Here is a 23,235-nt window from a genome sequence, read left to right as displayed (position 1 = left end):
TTAAGTTTTTTTTATGTTTTCCTGATATCTGAAAAACATATACATGTATCTCTTTTCATGCAAGCAATCACCAAAAATAAAATAAAGTCATTACTGCATTTTTATTTTTTTTATTTTAGACCAAAATTTCATTTTAATAGATGACTTTCACTTTCATTTCGATTCCGAAAAAGTTCTTCAATTATATTGAGGTCAACTGAGGTCATCAGGTGTAAGATCGGATGACACTGCAATGGGAGCCAAGGAATAGAAACTTGATTCAATTACGGATCAGAATATTTAAATGACACATAAATTACAGATATTTTAATGTTCAGAGATGATTTTCCACATAACCATTAATGTTCTTGTAGCCTTCAAATCTGATATCCTTTGTTAGTCTATTATAAAACCGTGAATCAGTTTCCACTACATTTGGCGTGAATTGCGAACATGAAAGTCATTATTGTTAGCAATATTGAGAAAAAAATCAAGCTTCAATTATATAAAAATTACCTATTCCAGGTTTTTATTGTAACATGTGCAATAACAAACCAACGCTCAGTACATTAAAAATATTGCAATTGTTTCTAATGTGCAATATAAAGAAATTCCTGCAAAAATGTTGCTTGGTAGTATTAGCAATATTCAAAATCGTAACTTTAGATTTAAAACATAACAGCTTTATATCTTCCCATTAAAAATAAATGAATGTTAATATTAAGATAAATGCGATAAATACATATTTATTAAGAAGTGGAGGGATGTCATTTAATATACAAAATCTCAACAAACCTTAGCACTGACTGACCCAGACAACACAGAGGTCATAACCTTGAGAATTGACATTGCAAGATTCTGACCTTCACATCCAGTCAACTGAAAAATATTAACTTATCTTGAGAAGTAGAATGATAAATGACATAGGTAAATAGTTGTGTACATGTATGTTAGGGGTGCTCAAATCAGGGAATTCATTTTTTTTCTTTAAAGTTCAATATTATTATCTTTAAAACCAAAGGTTGTTTAGTTTCAGACATCTGGTTTAATTTGTATTATAAACACAGAAATTTGTTAAATGAGATTTTATTTCTATGAGTTTTAGTGATAATGCATGTACACAGAGTGAAGAGACCTTTTGTTGATTCTGTCCAATTATATCATGAATGCAACTATTTTAATAACACCTTGGAAAACTGCAATGGAAATTTCATTTACTCATCGATATGTTTCACCATTTAAGAAGACATCTTCAGTATGCAATTATTTGTATAATAAATAACAAGTCTCTGAGATTTCTAGTCTAAGTTTAGCACACTGAAGTTCAACTTTACTTTTGATTTAACGGCTCGCATAGGCAAGTTTTAAGTCCTTTCAATTGTGGTAGCTTGCATTAGTAAATTTAAAAGGACAAAAATCATTTCAATACTGACACGCCCCTATTCAGTTAAATTCAGGGCTACTTTTCTCATGTTTAAAGATAAAAATGTTTTAAAATTAATTTATAAGAATTGGCTATGATAAAAATTTTGTCTATTAAAAAATAACATAAATTTTCCATGTGCATATTTTGTTCATTGCAATTCGCGCAATAAACAATATGCACGTGGAAAATTTATGTTATTTTTCAATAGACAAAATTTTTATTATTGCCAATTCTTATATTGCTTAAAATTTCCTTTTATTAAAAACAGTAAAAAGCGAGATTAAACTGTGAGCAAAGCTAACTTGGTGATACCCCATATCAATCACTAGAAACCGTACAGTTTAAAAAAGCCTGAAATGTTCTAACCCATATTTTTTACTATTCAGCAACATTACCCCATATTACATGTACATGATATTCTCTTAACTTACAGCAGTTTTCTGTAGAAGTGATATAAATGCATCCAGTGTACCACCACTGACCATAATAACCTGTAGAGAACTTTTATCCTGGCATGCCAGCATCTCATTTATAGCACCTAAACAGGAATTACTGTTGATAATTGCTAGCTAATGATTACTCCTTATTTCATCAATAAAAAGGATTTACCAGGAAAAATTGATATTGCATAACACAATAGAAAGGTAATAATAAAATGATCAAAACTCATAATCATAAATTTGGAATAGGAGATACATGTATCAAATACATATAGCACTGACAAAATCAAGGATATATCGGAAAAACAAAATAAGCCGCTGTGTTCCTAACTTGGTACAAGCATAAAAGTGAAAATGTAATTTAAACTAGGTTAGATGGCTAGCCAAGCCTTACTCTTATTGGTGTAAGTTTGTGTTGTGCACACAAGAGTCAAAATGATAATGGGTAAAATAGTAGTTAACACATGGTAGACTAGACAACATTGCATATTTACAAGTATGTATATCATTCGTCAAAATAATGGTTTTGAAAAGCACATGTACACATAATGTTAAGTACTTGTTAAAAGTAAGAACTAAAAAAGTTCAATATAAGGATTAGAAACATTATTATACCAATCATTGCCAGTTGAACTCGTAATTCCTGTTCATCTTGAGGTTCATCTTTATTCTTCAATAATATCTTGATATAATCCTCCATAACATGGGATACCTCCACCTGCCTCTGAAACACACAATACTAAAATTATGCTTTATGCATCGCAATGTCAAACATTAAGGAAATGCACTTACTATGATATAAAAACAAATAACATAATTTATTATATACATTTCTCCAATTCCAAACCAGTGATTAAAAATGCATGTGATTTTTTAACAACCTGGCGGTGATTTAATTTCTGTAAGAGTTTTCCTACCATTTCACATTTCTGAGTTATCTACAAATTTTGTGGGGGAAACCAATTCTCCTTCAGCCTATTCTTGATTTAAATTATTTCTCCACTCTCTATGGTAAAATTTAGATTTTATCATGCTCGGTAAGACTTGCATGTTGAAAATTTTAATTTTACCATCTCATGTGGAGAAATCATTTAAACCATCCATTACTGAAGGAAAGTCTGTATGTATATAGAGCGAAGTATGAAATATTCTCCTGCCAAATGTAATTGCACTTTTCTCTTGTAAACTTAACTTTATTCCACCAAAGTTTTAGTAAATAGGAAGGATAAACTGTAAACCAACTTATTTTCGTGACTACTTTCTTTCACATTTTGCTGTTTTTGGCTAATTTCACAATGATTATTTTCACGTTTTAAAATAAAATAATTGCTTGAACATATAGTGTCTAGGTATGCTTTTTTGCGACTTTTCTTTTTTGTGATAATTCTACGTCAGCGAAAGCCACAAAAATAAATCACTCGCGAAAATTTTATAGGTTTACAATAACCAAAACATAATTATGAGAGCTAGCATGCTATAACATTTAATTTGTACTTGGAACAATTTCCCAACACTCATTACTTCTTAGTATCTTTCAGCTATCATTATCATATTTGGGTTATTCACTATTTCCAATCAAATATCCTATAATTATAATCTTTTCATGTATTATATAAAAAGGTACCACATTTGATACCAGCCATTAACTCCTGGTTTTAACCCCCCCCCCCCCAAATATCAACAGGATTTATCACATGTATAGTCCATCTTTCTTACCTGGTCCACACTAGATGCATTTATAACATGCACCATACATATTATACACTTGAGCACCAAATCTTTGACAATAAACATCTCCTGTCTGAGTTCATTGGTTGGTCCTTTTACATTTTCAGCTGATAACATCTTCAGTAGAACCTCCAGTGTGGCTGGTGTTATCACTTTTAAGGCATTTCCCTACAAATGTATTACAAGAAAATGTGATTGACTGATTGATTGTTGGGGTTTAACGCCCGAGCAGCAATATTTCAGCTATATTCAGGCGATGAACATGAAATGGATGATTAAATGAACATGAAATGATGATGATGAAATGAAAAAAGGGATGGGACACAAGGATAATAGGGTCGACAATTTTGATTGCCACAAGATAAAAGGGAGGGATGAGTAGGGTCAGGCAATTTAGCCTCCTGTGGCGGAGCACAAAGGTTCTTACTCCTATCGAATACCACAGCAGGGTTCTTTCACGTGCGAGAAACGTGGCATCTTTCCCAACACGATGCACCACTATGGTTTGCAGTCAGGTTTTCTGTACTACAGCCTGACAACCCCAGTATGTAACACGCCAGGGGTACCCCATTCCACCACCTGGGGCACACATCCCAGTTGCTCTGTGGGCAGAGCGCCTAGCCACCGGCTAGGTTTCTGAGTACTATTTAGTCGCCTTTTACGACAAGCTTAGCACTACTACAGGCCTAATCTTTTGACATCCGGACCTGCAGGGGCACAAGTAAATGTGTCAAAGAAATGGCAAATATAGAAAATCTAAACAGACTAAAACAACTGGCAATGGAAAATCAGTTAGGCTAATCAAAGGTAATCATTTTTCATGAAACTAAAGAGTGAGGCATTTCTTTCTGCCTTCTAATTTCACAAAAGAAATTATGAGAGTTTTTTTCACTGTTTACAGCCAGAAAAAAATATGAGATTAGTTTATTTTTTATTCTTTATACTTGGCAATTAAATGGGTAATGAGACACTTTCAAAGGAGACCAGAAAAATTTTCAGAAAATAACAAATTCCAAAGTTAATTGTGAAGGACATTTGGGTATTTTCATTTCTTCATGAAATGGGCCTCACCTGTGATCCACACATGATAGCACCAAACATATGTAACAGTCGTGTTCTCAAGTCAAATGGCAAATGTCCACGATCAAAACAATCTACAAAAAAATATTCAAGACTTACATATTAACTTTTCTGCTGGAGTTTTTAAGATAAAGCTTATCTTTTTGTTATCTATTTTATTCTGTTGGCTAAATTGTGTAAGTATATTGTCTCTGTTTCATGTATTTAGGCCATGTTTTGGGATTTTGACCTATTTGAATGATCCCACTGCTGACTCCAGCCGATATTCTAATTTTTCATGCAGTTATCAAGTTTTTCTATAACTATGTATTGGTAAGTACTTGTAAGAACTTGCATGGGAATAAAAATGTAAGTTAATGTTAAATGATTGTTAACTGTCACAAGAAAAGAAGAATCCACATTTGTTTTCATTAACTGAAGAAGCATTAACCAAAAATATCTCCTATAATCAAATAAATTTGTTTTGAGATATTAACATGTTTGGCAAAGAATGACCCCCACTCATGTTTAACAATAGAAAAATCAGAAATATATAAGAATTAAAAGGAAGCTCACTCATATCAATAAAAAGGAAAAATTTAACAAAGTTTCATAAAAATTCGTGAAAAATTTTTTGCGCACAGTGTAAACGACAGATGGATGAACAATGGTTTACCATAATAATGTACCATCCACAAAAACAATCGTATAAAAACTTTAAGAAACACAGGAAACAGGAAGTATATGTGCTTGAAGGGGAGAGACTGCACAAGTCACCATGCCAACACTATAAAACTAGTAACGAAACATTTCATGCAGCTTGGGTGGGCAATCTGTTACAAAACTGACAAGGTGATTGCAGTTATGACACCCTCTCTCTTGAATTACATGATGAGTACAAAACTTTCTCCCTACACTTTATGTAGATACCATACACAACCCATATCAATCTTACCAAAATACAGGACACAAAGCCCATCCAATCACACATGTCAATCTTACCAAAATACCTACACAACCCCGCCTAATCACACATATCAATCTTACCAAAATACCTTACACAAACCCCGTCCAAACACACATGTCAATCTTACCAAAATACCATACATAGACCCCGCCTAATCACACATGTCAATCTTACCAAAATACCCTACACAAACCCTGTCTTATCACACGTCAATCTTACTAAAATACCATACACAGACCCTGCCTAATCACACATGTCAATCTTACCAAAAACCATACACAGACCCCATCCAATCACACATGTCAATCTTACCAAAATACCATACACAGACCCTGCCTAATCACACATGTCAATCTTACCGAAATACCATACACAGACCCCACCTAATCACACATGTCTATCTTACCAAAATACCCTACACAAACCCTGTGTTATCACACATGTCAATCTTACTAAAATACCATACACAGACCCTGCCTAATCACACATGTCAATCTTACCAAAATACCATACACAGACCCTGCCTAATCACACATGTCAATCTTACCAAAAAAGAAAGGAACAACTTCCACATGTAAGACAGCTGGTTTATATTTCATTCTACTTTTATCCATACTCCATCTGCAAAGGAAACAAGAAAACTTAATTTTTTTTTTCTTCCATTTTAGTTTTGTAAATTAATATATTTTTTTGCAATGCTATTGAAATATGGAATTTTTTACATGAAAAATACAAGACACATTTTTAAATTTTGCAAAAAATATTATTACATTTTAAGGTAGAATAAAATAATCTCGACAATTAATCCCCCAAGCTTGCAGCAACAATAGAGGACAAATGTTTTCATTAGGCCTAATAAAATTATACCTCTGTTTCCTGTTACATGTCAGAAAAAAAATAGGTCAGTAGGTCAAGATTTTACTTTATTTACTTATTTTTTCCCAAATTTCAAAGAAAACAACTTCAAAAAACATCTAATTTACCACACAGATTTTGTGAAAAAAGTTGTGTAATCCAGAAGTTGATTACAATCAGAAAAAAGTAAGTGTCATTCAGTTTTTTTTTTAATGTAAGGAATATTTCCAGTCAGGGGGATCCAACTATGAGTTAGTAAACAGAGGTATAACCTTTACAGCAAGAAGATTAAAATGGTGAAAATCCATAACTCCCACAAATTATCCTAAAAAATAATGAATCCTAATGGGGTTAATGTGTTCACATCTACACATGGTAAAACAAATGCTTCCAGTATGGACAAAATCTGACAAGTGATTTCAGAGAAATTGCATACATTATATCTTACAGAGGGATAGCCACTATAACCATGTCTTTTCTATCACTTTGCTGCAGAGGATAATTACTAAGAGTAATCAAGGGAATCAATGTTATAGCGGTAATCAAAAGAATGTAATCCAGGGACAAGGACCAGACATGGAAAACTGACATACACAATAAAGAACATAAAGTAACTAAAATCATACATACAAAGTAACAAAAAAAAGCAAATGAGCAACTTGGATTCCACTAAAAACTGGGAACATGGAACAGGTGCACCGGTAGGGTAAGCATTCTATTTAAGTTATAACAATTTCCCAGAGATTTCAGCAACTGTGGTGATACTAAAATTTTTATGTTAATATTAATGGCAATATCAAATGACAATCGAATATGACGCTGCAAATAAATAGAAAAAGGTCAGGTTTAAACGTGTCAAAAGAGTATCACATTTTGCCCCTAACAGGCTTACTGTGATATTTTCTGTTCAGACTTTATAACTACTGATATTCTGTAGCATTAACCAACATGCTCTCATGACATCTTTTGTATGTCCCCGCATTTTTATCCAATGATACAACTTACCCTCTAATACGTTTTCTCCAGAGAAAGTAAGGATCGTACAAACACTCAAAGAAATGTATGATGAGTTTGAAGAACTGACAACTTTGTTCATAATCTGTAGAAATTTCTGGCTGTGCTACCTGTAATGTAAACAATTGTAAAACTTTTAATTTTGATAGGAACAAACCATCAGTGATGTCCTGTATATGTAAATGCTCTGAAACATTAATAGCTTAAAATGGTTCAGTCTGAAATGAGGCATTTTGGACTTGAAATATATAGTTGGAAAGTAATAGTTTGAACTTGTAATGCAGACACACATGTGTGGAAGAGGAAGTCTTGCATAATCCTACTGACCAAAACATTACCCATAAATTAACAAGTACAAATATCTCGGTCCCTCATAGGCAAAGCCTAAATCACATCATAGAAAAAAAAGATTTGGTTACTGATATTACAAAAATCAAAGCATTCCAAAACAGAATTGAGACAGGCAAACAAATGAATGGTAGGGTCAGAGAAACAAGAGGCTCCCAGGAGCCTGAATCGCTCACCTTGTTAGTTTGCCTTCGGCAAGGTGAGCTAAAAACTTGTTTACTTAAGGTTACCCAACATTCCATATTTATTCTGCCTACTATAGCACATTTTATTGGCATTTTCTTTCTTTTAGTTCAGTACTATTAAAGTCAATATATCCTCCCAAATGTGTCTATATAAAATAGTTTAATCAAAATTAAATGGTTTTACCTATGGTTTTAATGTTTTTATATCCAATGCAATTTTAGACAGACATATATTTTTTTCTTGGCCTACGATGAAAGGTCACAAGAATTGTAACACATGTACATCCCCAGTTCACCCAGCATGAGTTGTAAAAACAAAAAGAACTTACTAGTAATTGCTAAGAAATTGTGAAATTTGCATTAAAAATGTTAGCTAAGAATAGAACTCAGCAATGTCATAAGTACATGTATTATCAAATGCATGAAGTTTTAAGTGTTTTAATGGCATTTCTTCTCCTTTGTGAATATCTATTTTTCATTACTTTGTATATCATACCTTTGTTATGACAATGGTTGCTATGGTAACAATATATTTAACAAATTCACAAGATGCTACTAATGGAACATTATCATAATTCCTAAAACAGATAAAAGGATATAAGAAACATGAAAATATAAACTGTGGTAATTATGAAATATTTTTAAATTAAATTTCAAATGATTGAGGTACATGTACATAAGTGATGTTTGACTGTCTCTGTTAAAGTAATTCCTCAGCCATCAGCTAGCAAAAGAAGATAAATATGCACATTCAATATGGCATTTTATGGTGTACTTTCTTATTTTTTTTTTGTATGTCATGGCGGTAACCAGGATTAAATTGGTTTTCTCTATGATCTGGTTGCCATAACTACCTCTAGCTTGGCTAGATATTGCTATATCACACTATGGATGAAGTGAAACCGACGTGAGATAAAAAAAGTCACTGTTGCAGTTGATTGTTGTGTGATTGTGTCCCTTAGTCTATAAACCTAATTTGTCAAAAGTGATGTTGTGACATTTAATATGTTGTTATGTCATAATACCTGGTGATGTCATAGACAGATGATTGCTAGAATTTCCACCATAACAAGATAAAGGTTTCATCACTAGTGAAATTTGACTATAGCAATAAATCAACTGGCTTGATTTAATTTCAACTTCATAACAATCTCCCAGAGGTTTATATGTTATGATGTTGAAATTAAACACCTGGAGTTGATATTTTGCGATATACAACTTGCACTCATAAAGTGTATCGTTCCATTTTGTTAAGAGGAAAACCAAACAAACTTAACCATTTATACTAATGTACCTTGTAATTATAATGAGACATTCTAAAATTCTACATGAAAATTTGAGCATTTCTACATCAAAGCCTTGTAGTATAGATTCACTGCATTGAGACAGTTGAGAACTGAGCACTTGTAAAACACCATCTGGCAACACTGTGAAGTGTGGTCCCTCTTCTGAATATCTACAGTATAAAATTTTCATCCTATCTGAAAAACCTGCTTACATTAACATGATCAAAGATACAAATGGAGACCTATAAAATGTAAATGAACAGTGTGTATCTATGGTTGAAAAATTCAACAAGTAAAATACAAGAATTTTTCATACTTCAGTATTACTTCCAATTGTAATTCATTTAATTTATTTCAAAAGAGCCAAAACCAAGTAATCAGAATTGCTTTTCGAGAATTAGTACAGACTAGTACATGTAATTAGATGCTTCTCAGTCCAGTATGGAAAGAAATTTCATTGAACTGTTTCTGAGAAAAAAATTCAGTTTCAAAGAAATTGAACTAAAAGAATCCAAAGGCAAACCCTCAAAGACCTGTGGCCCTTGAGTGTTCCTGTGTCCCTCTTCATAATTTCAAAGTGCTCTGATGAAATTCTTACAAAAAATGTCACCAAAGCCATCTCTACATGAAACAAAGGGGGTCACTCTTGTTTAAATTTGGTACAGCAGTGCAGGTGAATTTGGAAAAACACCCTGATTCTTATATTTGTCTGCAAGAAAATCAGTCCCATTCACAAATATTTCAGCATAAAATACATATCCATTCATATATTCTACTACTGTGTACATACATGTAACATCTTTTTGAATTAACAAGATCATAAAAAAAACAAGACCTACAGCAGGTTGCAGAAAGGGCACATAATTGCTTAATCTTTTGATCAAATCCAATACACCTGTAATTGATCAATTCATCACTTTATAAATTAAGATTAAACTACAGCAGACACTAATTGAAGATTAATTGGTGATAATTGGAAAGTTTGTCTTAGAAATTAATTATACAAGTATACATTTGAATTGTAGGAATTATGACCCACTGATATAGTATAGATCAGAAATGACAGCCCATTGACATAGGAAAGTGAAAAATTTATAACCCAATCAAACATTTGAATTCTAGAAAAAAAACAGACCTGTTCCAGCGGAACGACTGTAAATACCAATATGTGACACTCCCTCAAGACATAAAATAAACATTTACAATTGCAACATTTGTTGTTTTATGTTTTAAAACACATGGAAACATGTTTAGGACTAGTACTGTCAAAAAATGTTTTTGTGCTTTTAAAAACACATGAAATCTTACGTTTTCAAAAATCATATGAAAACAGTATATATATATATATATATACATATATATATATGAAATCCTACTCACTGAAAACATGTAAATACCAAATGATTTTTATTTAATTGTAATTCATGAATTAATTTGTTAGTCAGAAGCACATGTTTTTCATGGTGGTCCTAAACATATGAAATACATATGTTTTATGGGTGTTTTCAAAATAGTATATACGAAATTGATTTCTAACACTATATAATGCTAATAATTTTTTTGGAAACCGTGAAAATTGATACTGGCAAATATGATAACTTGATAGAATCCATGAAAGTTAGCAACCAGAAAAATTAATATGTTTACAGTATCTGAGTGTCTGTGGTATACAGTACAAAAACACCAAAGTGTCCTCCTCCTGTATCCCTCTTTTTTCAGATCATAACTAGAAATTGAAAGTACAAAACATTTACATGTATGACATAAACAGGCACATGTACACAATGTTTGTTACCATGGTTACTCACCCTTCATTTAAATGCTCAAGATCTAAATCTATTAAATGGTTATAAGTCTCTTTAAAACAGTTCAAGAAGTCAGCAAACTTTTCTCTTTCATTCTGAAAGGCAATAAGTTTTAAATTATATCATACATATCTTTAAGGAGTAATCAAGGGAACCAAGGTTATAGGGGTAATCAAAAGAATGTAATCCAGGGACAAAGACCAGACATGGAAAACAGACATACACAACAAAGAACATAAAGTAACTAAAATCATACATACAAAGTAACAAAAGTAAATGAGCAACTCAGACTCCACTAAAAACTGGGAGCATGGACCAGGTGCACCGGTAGGGTAAGCGTCCCTGCTTTTCTAGAAACACCCGCCGAGTTGCTCATAAAAAGTCAAGTCCTGGGTAGACAAATGAGGAAAGGAAAACTATGACCCGTTGAATAAATCAGTTTTCATGGTGTTGATGGATACACCATAACGATCCACAAGTTCATGATGACGAAAATCCTCTAAACATTTTTATATTGAACAAGTGTAAAACCTGTTATATGAAGATCAAGACCATATAAAAAAATAAAAGAATTATTTATTCATACTCCTTTGATTGATATGGTTTTGATGTACGGTACATTGTAGAAAACCAAGTTTGAATGAATTAGTACTGGATGTCAACAAAACAACCAAACCCCTGGTAGGACATACTCCGAGTTCTTCAATCATGTGTCCTGGGCTTTGTTAGTTTACCAGGAAAAACTGATACCAACAGAAGCCTGGAAAGGATGTATGTACCAGACTCAAAAGGCTAGTCAATACCTTTTAAAAAAATCCATCATACAATGTGCATACACCTGAAATTTGTTTTTGTTTGGCAAAAGTCCATACAGTAGCATGAGTTTTAAATTTAAATCATGATATCATTACTTTATTTTCATCCATTAGGCTAACTAACATCATACATGTGTTTGTCTGTCTTTTAGACATTTTCAAAGAAGTAAAATGATTGAGAATGTGAAGCAGTGCTCTATAGTAGATGATAAATACAATAAAAATATGTAGATGATTTCACACAGATTCTAGAATAAGGTTACTTATATTTTACAAAAATGAATGTCATATTCCAGGACTCAAGCTACTGGAAAAAAACAGGGAGAAGTTACTTCTTTCAGAGAGACACCAGGGAGAAGTGGGGAGGGGTCAGGGAGAAGTAAAGTTTATCACCTTCACATGCATGATTCCCCACCGTAATTCTGTGATGTATGATGTTACATGCATGTATAGAAGTGAGCCTTTTGATGCCCGTTTCTTGGTATTAGATAAATGCTACCTTCCTGTGTGGCTATGAGCTTCAGGAGTAAGTTACTAAATATTTTGGGAAAAATCGTAGCTGTTAGAAAGGAAATTTATTTTGAGAAGGGGCCATTTTCAGGATTATTCGAAGATATTCACATGTACAATCTTAACAGCCATAAGTTATGAAACCATATAGTTTTCTTTTAAATGAAGGGGCTATTTCCAACAAGAAAGGGAAATGGCCTAGAGTCCTTCGCAAGTCCCAACCCCTGAAATCAAATTAGACAGCATGCTGACAAATAAAAAATTGGACTGTATTGCATATTCATGTACATGAAATTGATTGACTATACCTCTACCTCTCCCCTTTTTAATATTTACTGCAACAAAATTAGTATATTTAAATGAGCAAAGCAAAGCTTTGTGCAAAGAATGGTTTACGATTTTCCCCTTTTTAGCAGCAGTTTAAACAATTTTGGCCAAAGACATTACTGCTGGAATTTTCATTTGTTCTTTTATATTTTCCAAAGCCCACTTAATCCTTAACGTTTTTATAGTCAAATATTTTGTCTCTGGATATAAGCTGATCAGGAGAATCAATATCATGTTCAAATTTTATTTCTGGCAAATCAAGATTGAAAACTTCTTTGAAACAAATTGCATGTATTGTAGCAGTCAGTCTAATAATGTCTGTAACTGAAAACATATTCCATTGAAACTGAGAATTCTCTGTTCAAATATGAAACAAGAAGATAAAAGTAAATGCTTTGTATTTGCTACCGCTTCTCAACTGAGATAAAATCATATCCCAAACAAATCAGAAAAACGAATTTGCAGAATTGGTAACAAAATTAGAACGGTAAAGACTTTCATTCCTGAATTGTCCGAAGCTTGAGTATCAAAATACTTGCTTGTAACCAAATTTTCGATGAATTTAAAAGATTTTGACCATTTTTTTTCTACATGAAAAATAGGCTCCATTCTTGGAAGATGTATGTTCAAATATAACTGGAATGGTCAAATACTGCTAAAAAATGGAATACAGTTCTGATCTTTAGGGGGCAAGGGTGACTTCACTTTGCCTTTGGTGTCCTCTGAGGGGGAAGTGAGCAACATCATGGGAACTATTTTGCTCAAATTGCCTTGTACTGTGAGTTCTGATATTTGTCATTTTCTAAAGTAAGATCAATGTATTTTGTCACAACTTATGACTACTTAATTTTACACTTTAAAAAAAAGTTATTTCATACTTAAATGATTTACCTTATCTCATCAGTAAATAGAAAATCATACATGACAGGTTATATAAAATTTCCAAATGTTATTGTCTTAAAACAGTTTAATTTCATTATCAAGTGCTGGTATGGTGATGCTCTGATCAAGGATTTATAAATAGCATTTTATAACTCCTTGCTCTGATTTAAGAAGTGTGCCCACTATATTGCACTAATAATAAGTCACACCCTTAGGCATTTATTTCAAAATAGTGAAATTATTGTCAACTTCACCTTAACCGAGTGTTAGCAGGAAAAATGACAGGTCAATTAAAATTTCACCACAAATTTACGAGAAATTATCAAACACAAATAAAAAAAACTCAAATTATGGGGCGTCCGGTTCCGCAAAAGATGATACCGTGGATGATCAACTCAACTATACAAGTTTGATTGGGGTGAAATGACTTTTCTAGTTTATCTTCTATTCAACCTTTGATGTAAACATCATCCATTTTTCAAACAGTGTCTCGGTTGCGCTCAGACCTTCCATTTGTGTGGATTTTTTAATTTCGACTGACAGTTCATCAGCAACAGGAAGTGGAATATACTGCTAATTTGCTAAATTGATGAAACAATTCTGATAACGTTCCCGGGTAACATGTCAAATTACGGTTGATTCATCAACTAAAATATAGTCAAATTCGGGACCTGATCAAATGAGCAACTTCAATCTTCAACTCTTTTTCAAGCATAATATTTATTTCATTTACAAAAAAGAATTATCGTTGTACGTGAGTGTGATTTATCTGATAAAATATTTGAATTTGAATTAAATTTAGTTGTGTATTATGTGATAACTAGTACATGTAATAGTACTTGTAATTATTTTTATTTATAGCCGTGTTTCATAGTAACAGGGGTTTATATTTTACATTTTCCCCATTTTCTTTATTTTTGTTTATCTCCGTGTAAATTTATATATACTGTATATTGGTTTAACCAAGGAGTTAAATGTATATACATGTATATAAATCATTGGTTTAACCTATTTCCGGTGCAATCACAAATTTGGATTAAAAATGTGTGTTATTTCTTAAATTATTATATATTTTGATAGGTCTTTTAAAAACAGGTGAAAAATCTGGCTTGTTCTTATGAAAGCATTCATTTTTCTTAGGTTCGTTTTGTTTAAGAGATGTAGTATTAGTTTTAGGTTGAGCAAATATTCATTTCCTACTTCCGTTTACCTGTTCAGGTGTTCAAATGTTTGAAACAAGCAAATGACGAATCTTTACATGTATATAGTCCTTCTTGGACTGCCACTTTGTAGTAAGTATAGCCTTTTCAGCTTTGGATATTGGAAGTTCATTTTTACGTAAAAAATAATCAAATATTTCGCATTTAAAGACCCTACCTTACAGGTAAAAACATGGCGCCTTGAAGTCATAATAAACAGCAGAATGATTTCAGTTTTATCGAGTATATTTTGATTATTAATATAAAGATTGTGGATAAAAGTATTGATGGTGTTCTTTCAAAGGTATTTTAAATAACATGCTTCTCAAATTATACCTGCAAGCTACACCTTTTGGCCCAATATTTAGTCAGTGACAGGTGCGTTCTGAAGGCAAGAAAAACGGCCGGCTGCCAGTTATTGTTTCCAATATTCAGACAGTAAAGCTAGCTAAGGTTTCAGAAATGTACGAGGAAGACATTTGTCTTAAGTTCGACCAAGGCATTTAGTAGGTTCCCTTTTAAATAAAATGGATTAAAAAGATATTACAAATATTTGTAATTTAATTGGTAAAACAATCCCAGGTTCAGCAAAGAATGCCTTCTTTTACCACAACAGGATTTAAGTTTTTGATAATGTCAAAGGAATTCTGATCAAATAACGTAATGTGGTCAATATGAAAAAAATTCTATACATTTCAGACTGATGGATCTTCACTCACTTATAATAACCAGTACAAAATGTATAGTCGATTCGATGAGTCATCTTAAAAAAACTAATAGCTTCATCTTATTACAGGTTACACCTCCGTTATATTGTATTTCTTTATAGGTTATGCATTAGAGTGCTATGTTTGTGAAGCACAGAACAGCAATAAAGACAAATGTGTAAAGACCACCATTCAGTGTCGACAGGAAGAAGACACATGTAAAACACAAATACGATGGCAGCGTAAGTATGGGGTTTTCTCAAGATCTGTGATAGCATGGTAATTTTTGTACTATAAGGGGTCTTGAATAGTCATATAATCCATATGTCAAAACAAGTATATAACATTTAATGATGAATAAATCTTTAGTTCTGCATCAAAATTGTATTATAGAATTGAAAAGTCAGTTGATATTTTTTCATATACATATAACAAGAATAGATATGGTGAATATGTCAAAGAGACAACAACCCCACTGGGATGAAAATGTCAACCAATGAATGACTAAGAAACCTTCCCACCATAGGGCAGACTGCAGCTGTCCCCAAATCAATATTACACAGGTACAATGAAATGGTTGCCCCTATATACCCCAGCAACATAAAAGTAAATTGAAAGTGAAAACAAAAGACATACGGAGGCTGGAAATTCCTGACTTGGAACAGGTACAAAAAATGTGACGGGGTTGCAGTACTCTGGCATGATAACAACTCTCCCCTGTTTAAATCTGGACACTGTGAAAAAAAAACACAATTAATATGAATTAAACACACCTAAAAGGTAAAAAAGTTTACCCTTGTTAAAACAGAAATAAAGATACTGATTATACATTATACAAACATAGGACTACTAGTACTTAACTGACATACCGGCAACAGACCAGTTTAAACCTACAAAAACTTATGTCTTCAATGTATGTACATGTATTTTGACAATGTTTTTTATATACTTGTGATATTTTACAGAGCCATTATTTTGGCAACCTCAAAGTAAACGATACCATTACATATCAAAGTCATGTGACACATCCACCAGCTGTCAGCAAGAAAGTATTGGTCTTGGAGTACGATGTAAGCGTGATTGGTACCGGGACTGGACGTGTGTTGAATGTTGTCAAGGTGACAGATGCAATTATTATACAACAGTAAGTAATTATAGTAAGTTTGAGGTGTTTAATGTTTTTTTTTGTCAATCCTTACATGTTGTGGCCTATTTAGCTTCTCCTTTTTTTTAAACATAAGTTAAAAGGTTTGGATGGGATTGAATATCACAAAAATCTGTTGTGGGGGATGAGACAGTTAAAAAATAATGATATTAGCATACCACTTTTTAGTGGTGTAGGGGCTGATTTCTTATTGCTACAATTTATCCCTTACATTGATGTATTTCATTATTGCATAAAATGTTTGAGGTAGGTAAGGGATACTCCTTCAACGTAAGAGGTTGGGATTCCGTTCCTCCATACTTCATTCTTATTGCGAAAAAGAATATCAAAGTAACCAACGAATTGCCTTTACCAACTTTAAGTTCGTTTTGTCAAAAATATATTGTATTCTGTAAAATTAGTGACCTAATTCAAAATTGTTGGTCATTTTGACAACTGTCTTCATTACAAATGTTTTTTAGGTATTAACAAATATTTAGGATTTTATTGCTCAATTTCCGGTAGGTTAAACTTTTTTTATGTATATAAAAGACTTAGAATGTTTTAAAACACATGTTAAGCTAATTCACATTTGCGGTGGCCTTCGATGGCACCAAGTCAGAAAATAGCTTGCCAGACAATCTCTAGCATTGCTGGAGTAGGGTGAGGGACATAACTCTTGACATCGGTGATATGTTTGTATTATATACAATTTCACCAAAGCCTTTCAAGCTTTCATTTGAGACAGAATGAAATCAATCCAAGTTACTTAGATGCTTACTTGAGCTTGGTGTCAAATGCTGAATGCAAACATTCCAATGATTTGTAAGAGTTGTGTCCCTTACCCTAGGTCTACCTCCTTAAACATCTGTTACAGTGACCCGGTCTCTTGCAGATCTAAACTGCCTTATTTACATGCTCAACTTGTGTATAGAATCTGCATTCTGGCCATACTAAAGACTTGAAAATTGTTTGCCATTGCTTCTTCTCCAAGCACTCAGCATTTCATGTTTTTTTTTTCTGAAATCTCAGAGTTTTCTCTACCATAGCAAAAATATACTTGGTTCAGTAATCATGGTAACTGGAGGATTAAGGTTTAGACTTTAGAATCACAGAATTTTAGTTCATATTGAGGTTAAAGGCAGTACTAATTAATTAAGATTACAACTACAACTTTTGGAGAGAAGTAAAATCAAATAAGTAAATAAAACAAAAACACCTAATCAATGGAATCACTATGTCTATCAGTTCGCAAAATTGTTTTTAAATTTGATATATGGCTTTATATTGATGGTGCATTCATTGGTAGTGATTTTGGTTGCTGTCAGATATCAACTGTCTATTTTGTGGGACTTTCCCATTTTTCATTATTTGAAATGGTTAAGAAAATTTGGTTCCCAAATTTCACAGCTCCTGCTGGACAGGTTGGTTTCAAATTTCGTATTTGGTTTTATATTTATGGGCCATGGAAAGCAATTTTGGTTGCTGTCCAATATGAACTTCCTGTACAAATGGTGGTGTACCTAGCATGACAACATGTGCAACTTCTTGTTACCATTACTAGTATTCTGGTAAAACTTTCATTTTCTTTTGTAGCTTGGAGCTGGAAATACAAAGATCAGTCTGCTTTTACTGACAGCTGTAACAGTGATGAATTATGTCTTCCATAGATACCTATAAAATCTTCAAATTAAAATGAAATGTTATTATGCGAAAATTCTTATATTGTATTTTTCAATAAGACATTTTGACTTGGAAGAGAGTTAACCTTTTTTTTTTATAGATTTTAACTAATTCCTTGAGAAATTTTTAAAATAAGAGTTTTTTCTCTGTGTTTATGTTTGCTACTTTTCGAATTATTTCAATAGAATAACAGTCTTTTGTATTTTATAAGCTATGTGCCATCACTGGTTGTGAATTTTGTATATAATGCATTTTTAAAATCATCTTGATTTATCAGTTTATACAGAAGTTGTTCAGTACACTGTACAATATGTATTTGAATGTGATCTGTACTTCAACATTTAAAGCCTTGTATACATAGTTTGATTGATCACATATGTTTTGCTTTTACCAGATAATACAGCAGATTCCACTTAATCATATACCTGTTAAAGTGTCTGTCCCTGTAAGAATCAGGCAGTGGGTGAAACACGGTATAAAAAAACCCATCATTTTGATATTGTAATTTGCACCATCAGAATAAAGGAAACAGACAAGATTTTCCATATCATGCTGGTCCATTGAGTTGCAATTTCAATGAAATGCACTGAAAATGAACATTTGAAGGGCAGATAACTGTCAAAAATCTAATTTTTCTAACATTCTGTTGACAAATTTCTGACAAAGCCAGTCATGCAGAGATCAAATAATGGTATTTTCAAATAGAGAAGGCATCCTTGAGTGATATTACATTGTCAGATCAGTGGGGTTTTGACATGCATGTTTCTGATTTTTCCCATTTTGCATGATTCTTACACACACTTACACTTAATTGCACAAAAACTCAAACACAAAATCATTTACTGTCTCATTAACATAAAATATTTCTCTTACTTACAAAAATTAGAAAATTTCATTTAGTTGCATAGGTATCTTTCAATATTTACTGACATGTACCAAACACCTTTTGTTGGGTATATCCAGTTTAAAAATATATTTAAACTGAAACAATGGGACTTCAATATGTGTTTGCTTTAGACAGATTTTTTGTTAATTTAGGGTTTGGTTGTGTCAAATTTCTGTAAATGCTTATAACAACAATGCTTTGTTAGTGAGAATCTATACATTGTTAGAAGAGCATTATCAGGTCATTACTCACAAAGATTTTTTTATGAAATTGAGCCTAGTATGTACAGTTGTTTGTTTTTATCTCCCATTTTGAATATCGAAGAAGAGTTATTTATTTCATTACTTGCTAAATTTGAACTTTACCAACAGACGATCAGTTTTTTTGTACCAATGTCATTTAAAGTAGACATGTTTCTGTTGTTAGAGGTAAATAATTTTGTGAATAGATTTGTGTACTAGGTTTTAGCAATTGTACATAATCTGTAGATTATATGTTATATATAACTCTACTCTTTATACAGTCTGTCATGTGACTCCTGATGATTTTCCTGACTTTTTTGGAATTTTGAGCAGTTCCTGTTTTTTTTGTTTTTTTTTTCCAAGAATTGATCACTCCTGATTTTGATGTTTTTTATCCTATAAAAAATTCTAGTGTTGCTTATATTTTAGTAAATAGTAAGTGTGCCTCTTTGAAAGTAATTTAAGACATATTATACAAGGTTGCCTTGGTAATTCCTAGTACTGAAAAAATGCTAAAATTTGTAATTTAGTCTAAAATTCTTACTAAGAGGGGAGAAGGCCATTTCCAATATTTAAAAAAGTGTATTTTTCACTTATCAGACACAATTTTTTCCTCTTTTTAGCTGAATTCTGCTATTTCAAATTCAGATTTTACTGTTGTGATTGTTTTTAACTGAATATAATTTATTTCCGATTTTGCCAATTTCCACTTTGCTTGTAGACTTTATAAAATCATATCTGACTTATTTCCTAAACAATTCCCAAAAAATATCCTGATTTTAACACTAAAATCTGCTTGATAATATACTTATTTTAAGCTGAAGAGTTCTTGACAGACTGTTTTTATCATCATTGTACATTGTGCTCTGCTGTATTAAAGAGGATGATATATTTAGTTTTATTTTGTAATCAAAATTGCTACTGATAGCAAAAACTGTTATTTTGGTAAAAAGGAAATTCAATTAACTCGTAAGAAAGAAAGTTGAAATTATATAAACAAGAGCTGTTTCATGAGTTTTCATCAAGCATGACCATTTATCTTCAGAATGTTCTTTACTGTAATTACTTTTCAAATGAAACAAGTAAGTAATATAAAAATGATGTAGTAAGGATTGATTCTGTGGCTGATCCAGAGGGGGATGCAGGGGGTTGGCACCCACCCCTTTTGTTTGAAAATTTGTCATTCTCATTTGTAAAATTGATAAAATATGGCAAATAATGCCTTAGCAATCCCCCCTTTTCTGAGGAACCTCAACTGGCACCTTTTCCTTTTGAAAGTGTCTGGAACCGGCCCTGTGATTGACATCAGGCTATCAAATGTATTTCTTTAGTACTTATCTTCATGGTATAATGATTTAATACATATGGAATCTGACTTAGTTTCATCATGACAGATTGAACGTATATTTTCATACATTCCATTTTAATTCACTTCCTGTGACTTTGTAATTTATGAATGAACCTCAATACTGTATATTATTATCATTTTTCACTTGTACATATCAAAGCTTTTATACATTATACTAACAATAAAACATTTTATTAGAATTCTGTGGTTACTGTCATTACTTTATTGCCTGAATCATGGTAAACCACTGTCAGTTTGTCTGTCGGCACGTCATACGATAGCTTTTGTGATATGATAATTGATAATTTCAACTGGATTTTCTTAAGTTAAAAAATGGGTTATTAATATGGTGAAGTACATGGGTGGGACAGGGCAGGTAGCTGCCTAAACTTGTCAGAGGTGTAACTAACACATCCTTTGAAATAGAATTAAGCTGTTTCCTCAATCAGAAGGTACAGAGCAGTCCGGTATGTCTGCGCACCTAAGACTGTACACATGTATTGATTCTCATAATTTTTCTTTATTCTGGTAATCACAGATATTTTTAAAGTCAACAATGGGACTGGAAACAGTACCCTTTAGTTTTTTTTATAGAATCATGCAAGAAAAGCCATTATTAGGCACAGACTAATTTTCTACTAAGGTGTTGGGGGGGGGGGTTGAGAGGAAGCTGGGATTATTTGCACTTGCACTAAAAATGTTCAATTCAACATGAAATCCTAGGTTCCTACTGGAAAAGTAATTTCGATACAAACATGCAGGAAAATCAAGACCACGTGTTAATTATTCGTACCTTTTTTTATTGTCTATACATTTCCCATTTTACAGTTATTGGACTGATCACAAGTACACGGGGTCACAACATACTTAGCCCTCCTTTTTTCTGATTTTTCCAGTAATAATAATATTTAGCCCTCTGTTACGATTTCCTATTTATTTTTGCAGTTTTACTATCAAGCCGTTTTTTTTTGTCCAGATTTATCATTTCTTTGCTCGTATTATTCAATTATGAATATATACCTGTTTGGCATGTGAGACTACAAACTATCAATAAGGTTTCTACGGTCCTAATTACAAAAAATACCAATTGTATAAATATTGCAAATTAAGATATGTTGTACACACCACGTTTCAAGTATTGACCTCTCATCAGTAGCATTAGAATCACATACAGGTCATAGGACAATCGAAATCCCCAAATTAATTGTATATAAGAAGTACTCAAAAGCAATACTATCGAAATAGAAAGCCAAATCCACCACAAAATGGTCGGAGTTACCTCCCTCTGAATCAGTATTTTTTTAAGTACTTCTCTGTCTAAGAATAAGGCAAAGTGTGTTTAAGGTGTGGCACATGAAGGGAAAAACTCGGAGAGTTTATTGCATTATACAAGTAATTATACCTTATAACCTGTAGAAATAACCATCAAAGTGTTTGTAAAGTTTGCCTTTTTAAGATATTGATAGTTTAAATTTAGTTGAAATGCACTATGGAAATAGCAAGAAAATTTTCACTTTATAAGTAGTAAAACAATATCTAGGTCACAGATGATTTCGGACAATTTTAAATAGCTTTTTGGTTCGTTTCTAGATTCATTGACTATATCTGAGGCAAAAACAAAAACAAATTTACAAAAATAATATGCCACCCGTTGCCTGATTCTTACACAGAAATGTACTAAATACATATATCTCCCATTCCCAAGTTGACATCGGGCCAATATGTACAAACTTTGTTTTGTTTTTATTTATCTAGTTTAGCAATGTAATTATATAGGCCCGCCATTACAAGAAATGGATTACTTGCTTTATTATTGTGCTATGTAAGTAAAACAAATCTGCTAAATCTCTGCGCGTTCTATATTCCATTATATGCAAATTAGAGAATATTCTCTTTCAATCAATATTATAAGCTATTATTTCCAAACGTTTAGGTTGAGTTCGCCAGAATTCTCACAAATAAAATTTAACATGAATCCTTTGTAAACCGGCCAACTATTGACGGTGAGAATGCTTCAATTAATTTGGTCAATCTTATCAGCAGATAGAGTAGTGTACAATTTATATATAAAGGTCACCCTCAAGACAAGGAAAACTGACCTCTACAACTATGCAGGTCTAGGAAGATCGTTTTTTTTTAAACTTAAATTGACCTGTTCTTATCATTATTCTCAACCACTAACTCATACTTTTATGTCAAAAACTTCTGAGCTTTACCCAATTGTCATATTATTCTGTAGTAAAACTGGTGTTAGACAGGGTTGTCCTTTCTTAAAGTTTTTAACACTCTTTAATGTCTGTAATCAAAGTATTACCAGTTACCTTTATGAATATCACTTCGCAAAAACTCTGTCTTATGATACATTGCATTCATATCATTTGCATGGATCAAAATGATAGT

General features: G+C 32.3%; 2 protein-coding genes across 3 annotated transcripts in view; one reads left to right on the top strand and one right to left on the bottom strand.

The window, feature by feature from the left end:
* The window catches only part of LOC148599374 (neurobeachin-like protein 1), a 71,839-nt gene extending 57,647 nt beyond the window's left edge, over positions 1–14,192 (bottom strand). For both annotated transcript variants that reach the window (XM_088557071.1, XM_088557072.1), the window contains exons 1-11: positions 14,080–14,192; positions 11,096–11,187; positions 9,296–9,457; positions 8,498–8,579; positions 7,460–7,578; positions 6,147–6,220; positions 4,645–4,727; positions 3,562–3,741; positions 2,461–2,569; positions 1,837–1,943; positions 775–858 (exon numbers count right to left, since the gene is read on the bottom strand). In XM_088557071.1, the coding sequence (XP_088413197.1) occupies positions 775–858; positions 1,837–1,943; positions 2,461–2,569; positions 3,562–3,741; positions 4,645–4,727; positions 6,147–6,220; positions 7,460–7,578; positions 8,498–8,579; positions 9,296–9,457; positions 11,096–11,187; positions 14,080–14,139 (1,152 nt within the window). In that variant the 5' untranslated portion in view covers positions 14,140–14,192. The remainder of the gene's footprint in view (positions 1–774; positions 859–1,836; positions 1,944–2,460; positions 2,570–3,561; positions 3,742–4,644; positions 4,728–6,146; positions 6,221–7,459; positions 7,579–8,497; positions 8,580–9,295; positions 9,458–11,095; positions 11,188–14,079) is intronic.
* Positions 14,193–14,788: 596 nt separating this feature from the next.
* Positions 14,789–21,035, top strand: LOC148599373 (UPAR/Ly6 domain-containing protein cold-like). The gene is made up of 4 exons (XM_088558097.1): positions 14,789–14,918; positions 15,655–15,774; positions 16,498–16,676; positions 18,273–21,035. The coding sequence occupies exons 1-4, from the start codon at positions 14,870–14,872 to the stop codon at positions 18,354–18,356; spliced, it is 432 nt and encodes a 143-aa protein (XP_088414223.1). The 5' UTR covers positions 14,789–14,869; the 3' UTR covers positions 18,357–21,035.
* The last annotated feature ends 2,200 nt before the right edge of the window (positions 21,036–23,235 follow it).

Source organism: Perna viridis, chromosome 13, assembly GCF_037379345.1.
Source record: "Perna viridis isolate PV_CMFRI_1.1 ecotype Kerala chromosome 13, ASM3737934v1, whole genome shotgun sequence".
In the NCBI taxonomy this organism is placed as follows: Eukaryota; Metazoa; Mollusca; class Bivalvia; order Mytilida; family Mytilidae; genus Perna; species Perna viridis.
Note: the sequence above shows the minus strand (reverse complement) of the source record. Positions and strands in the feature narration are given on the sequence as shown.

What these genes read in the sequence shown, in the direction of transcription:
- LOC148599373 (XM_088558097.1), top strand. Translation starts at nt 14,870, where the DNA reads ATGACGAATCTTTACATGTATATAGTCCTTCTTGGACTGCCACTTTGT. An exon ending in TCTTGGACTGCCACTTTGTA is followed by an intron (nt 14,919 to 15,654) that starts GTAAGTATAGCC and finishes ATTTCTTTATAG; the next exon opens with GTTATGCATTAGAGTGCTAT. An exon ending in GATGCAATTATTATACAACA is followed by an intron (nt 16,677 to 18,272) that starts GTAAGTAATTAT and finishes TTTCTTTTGTAG; the next exon opens with CTTGGAGCTGGAAATACAAA.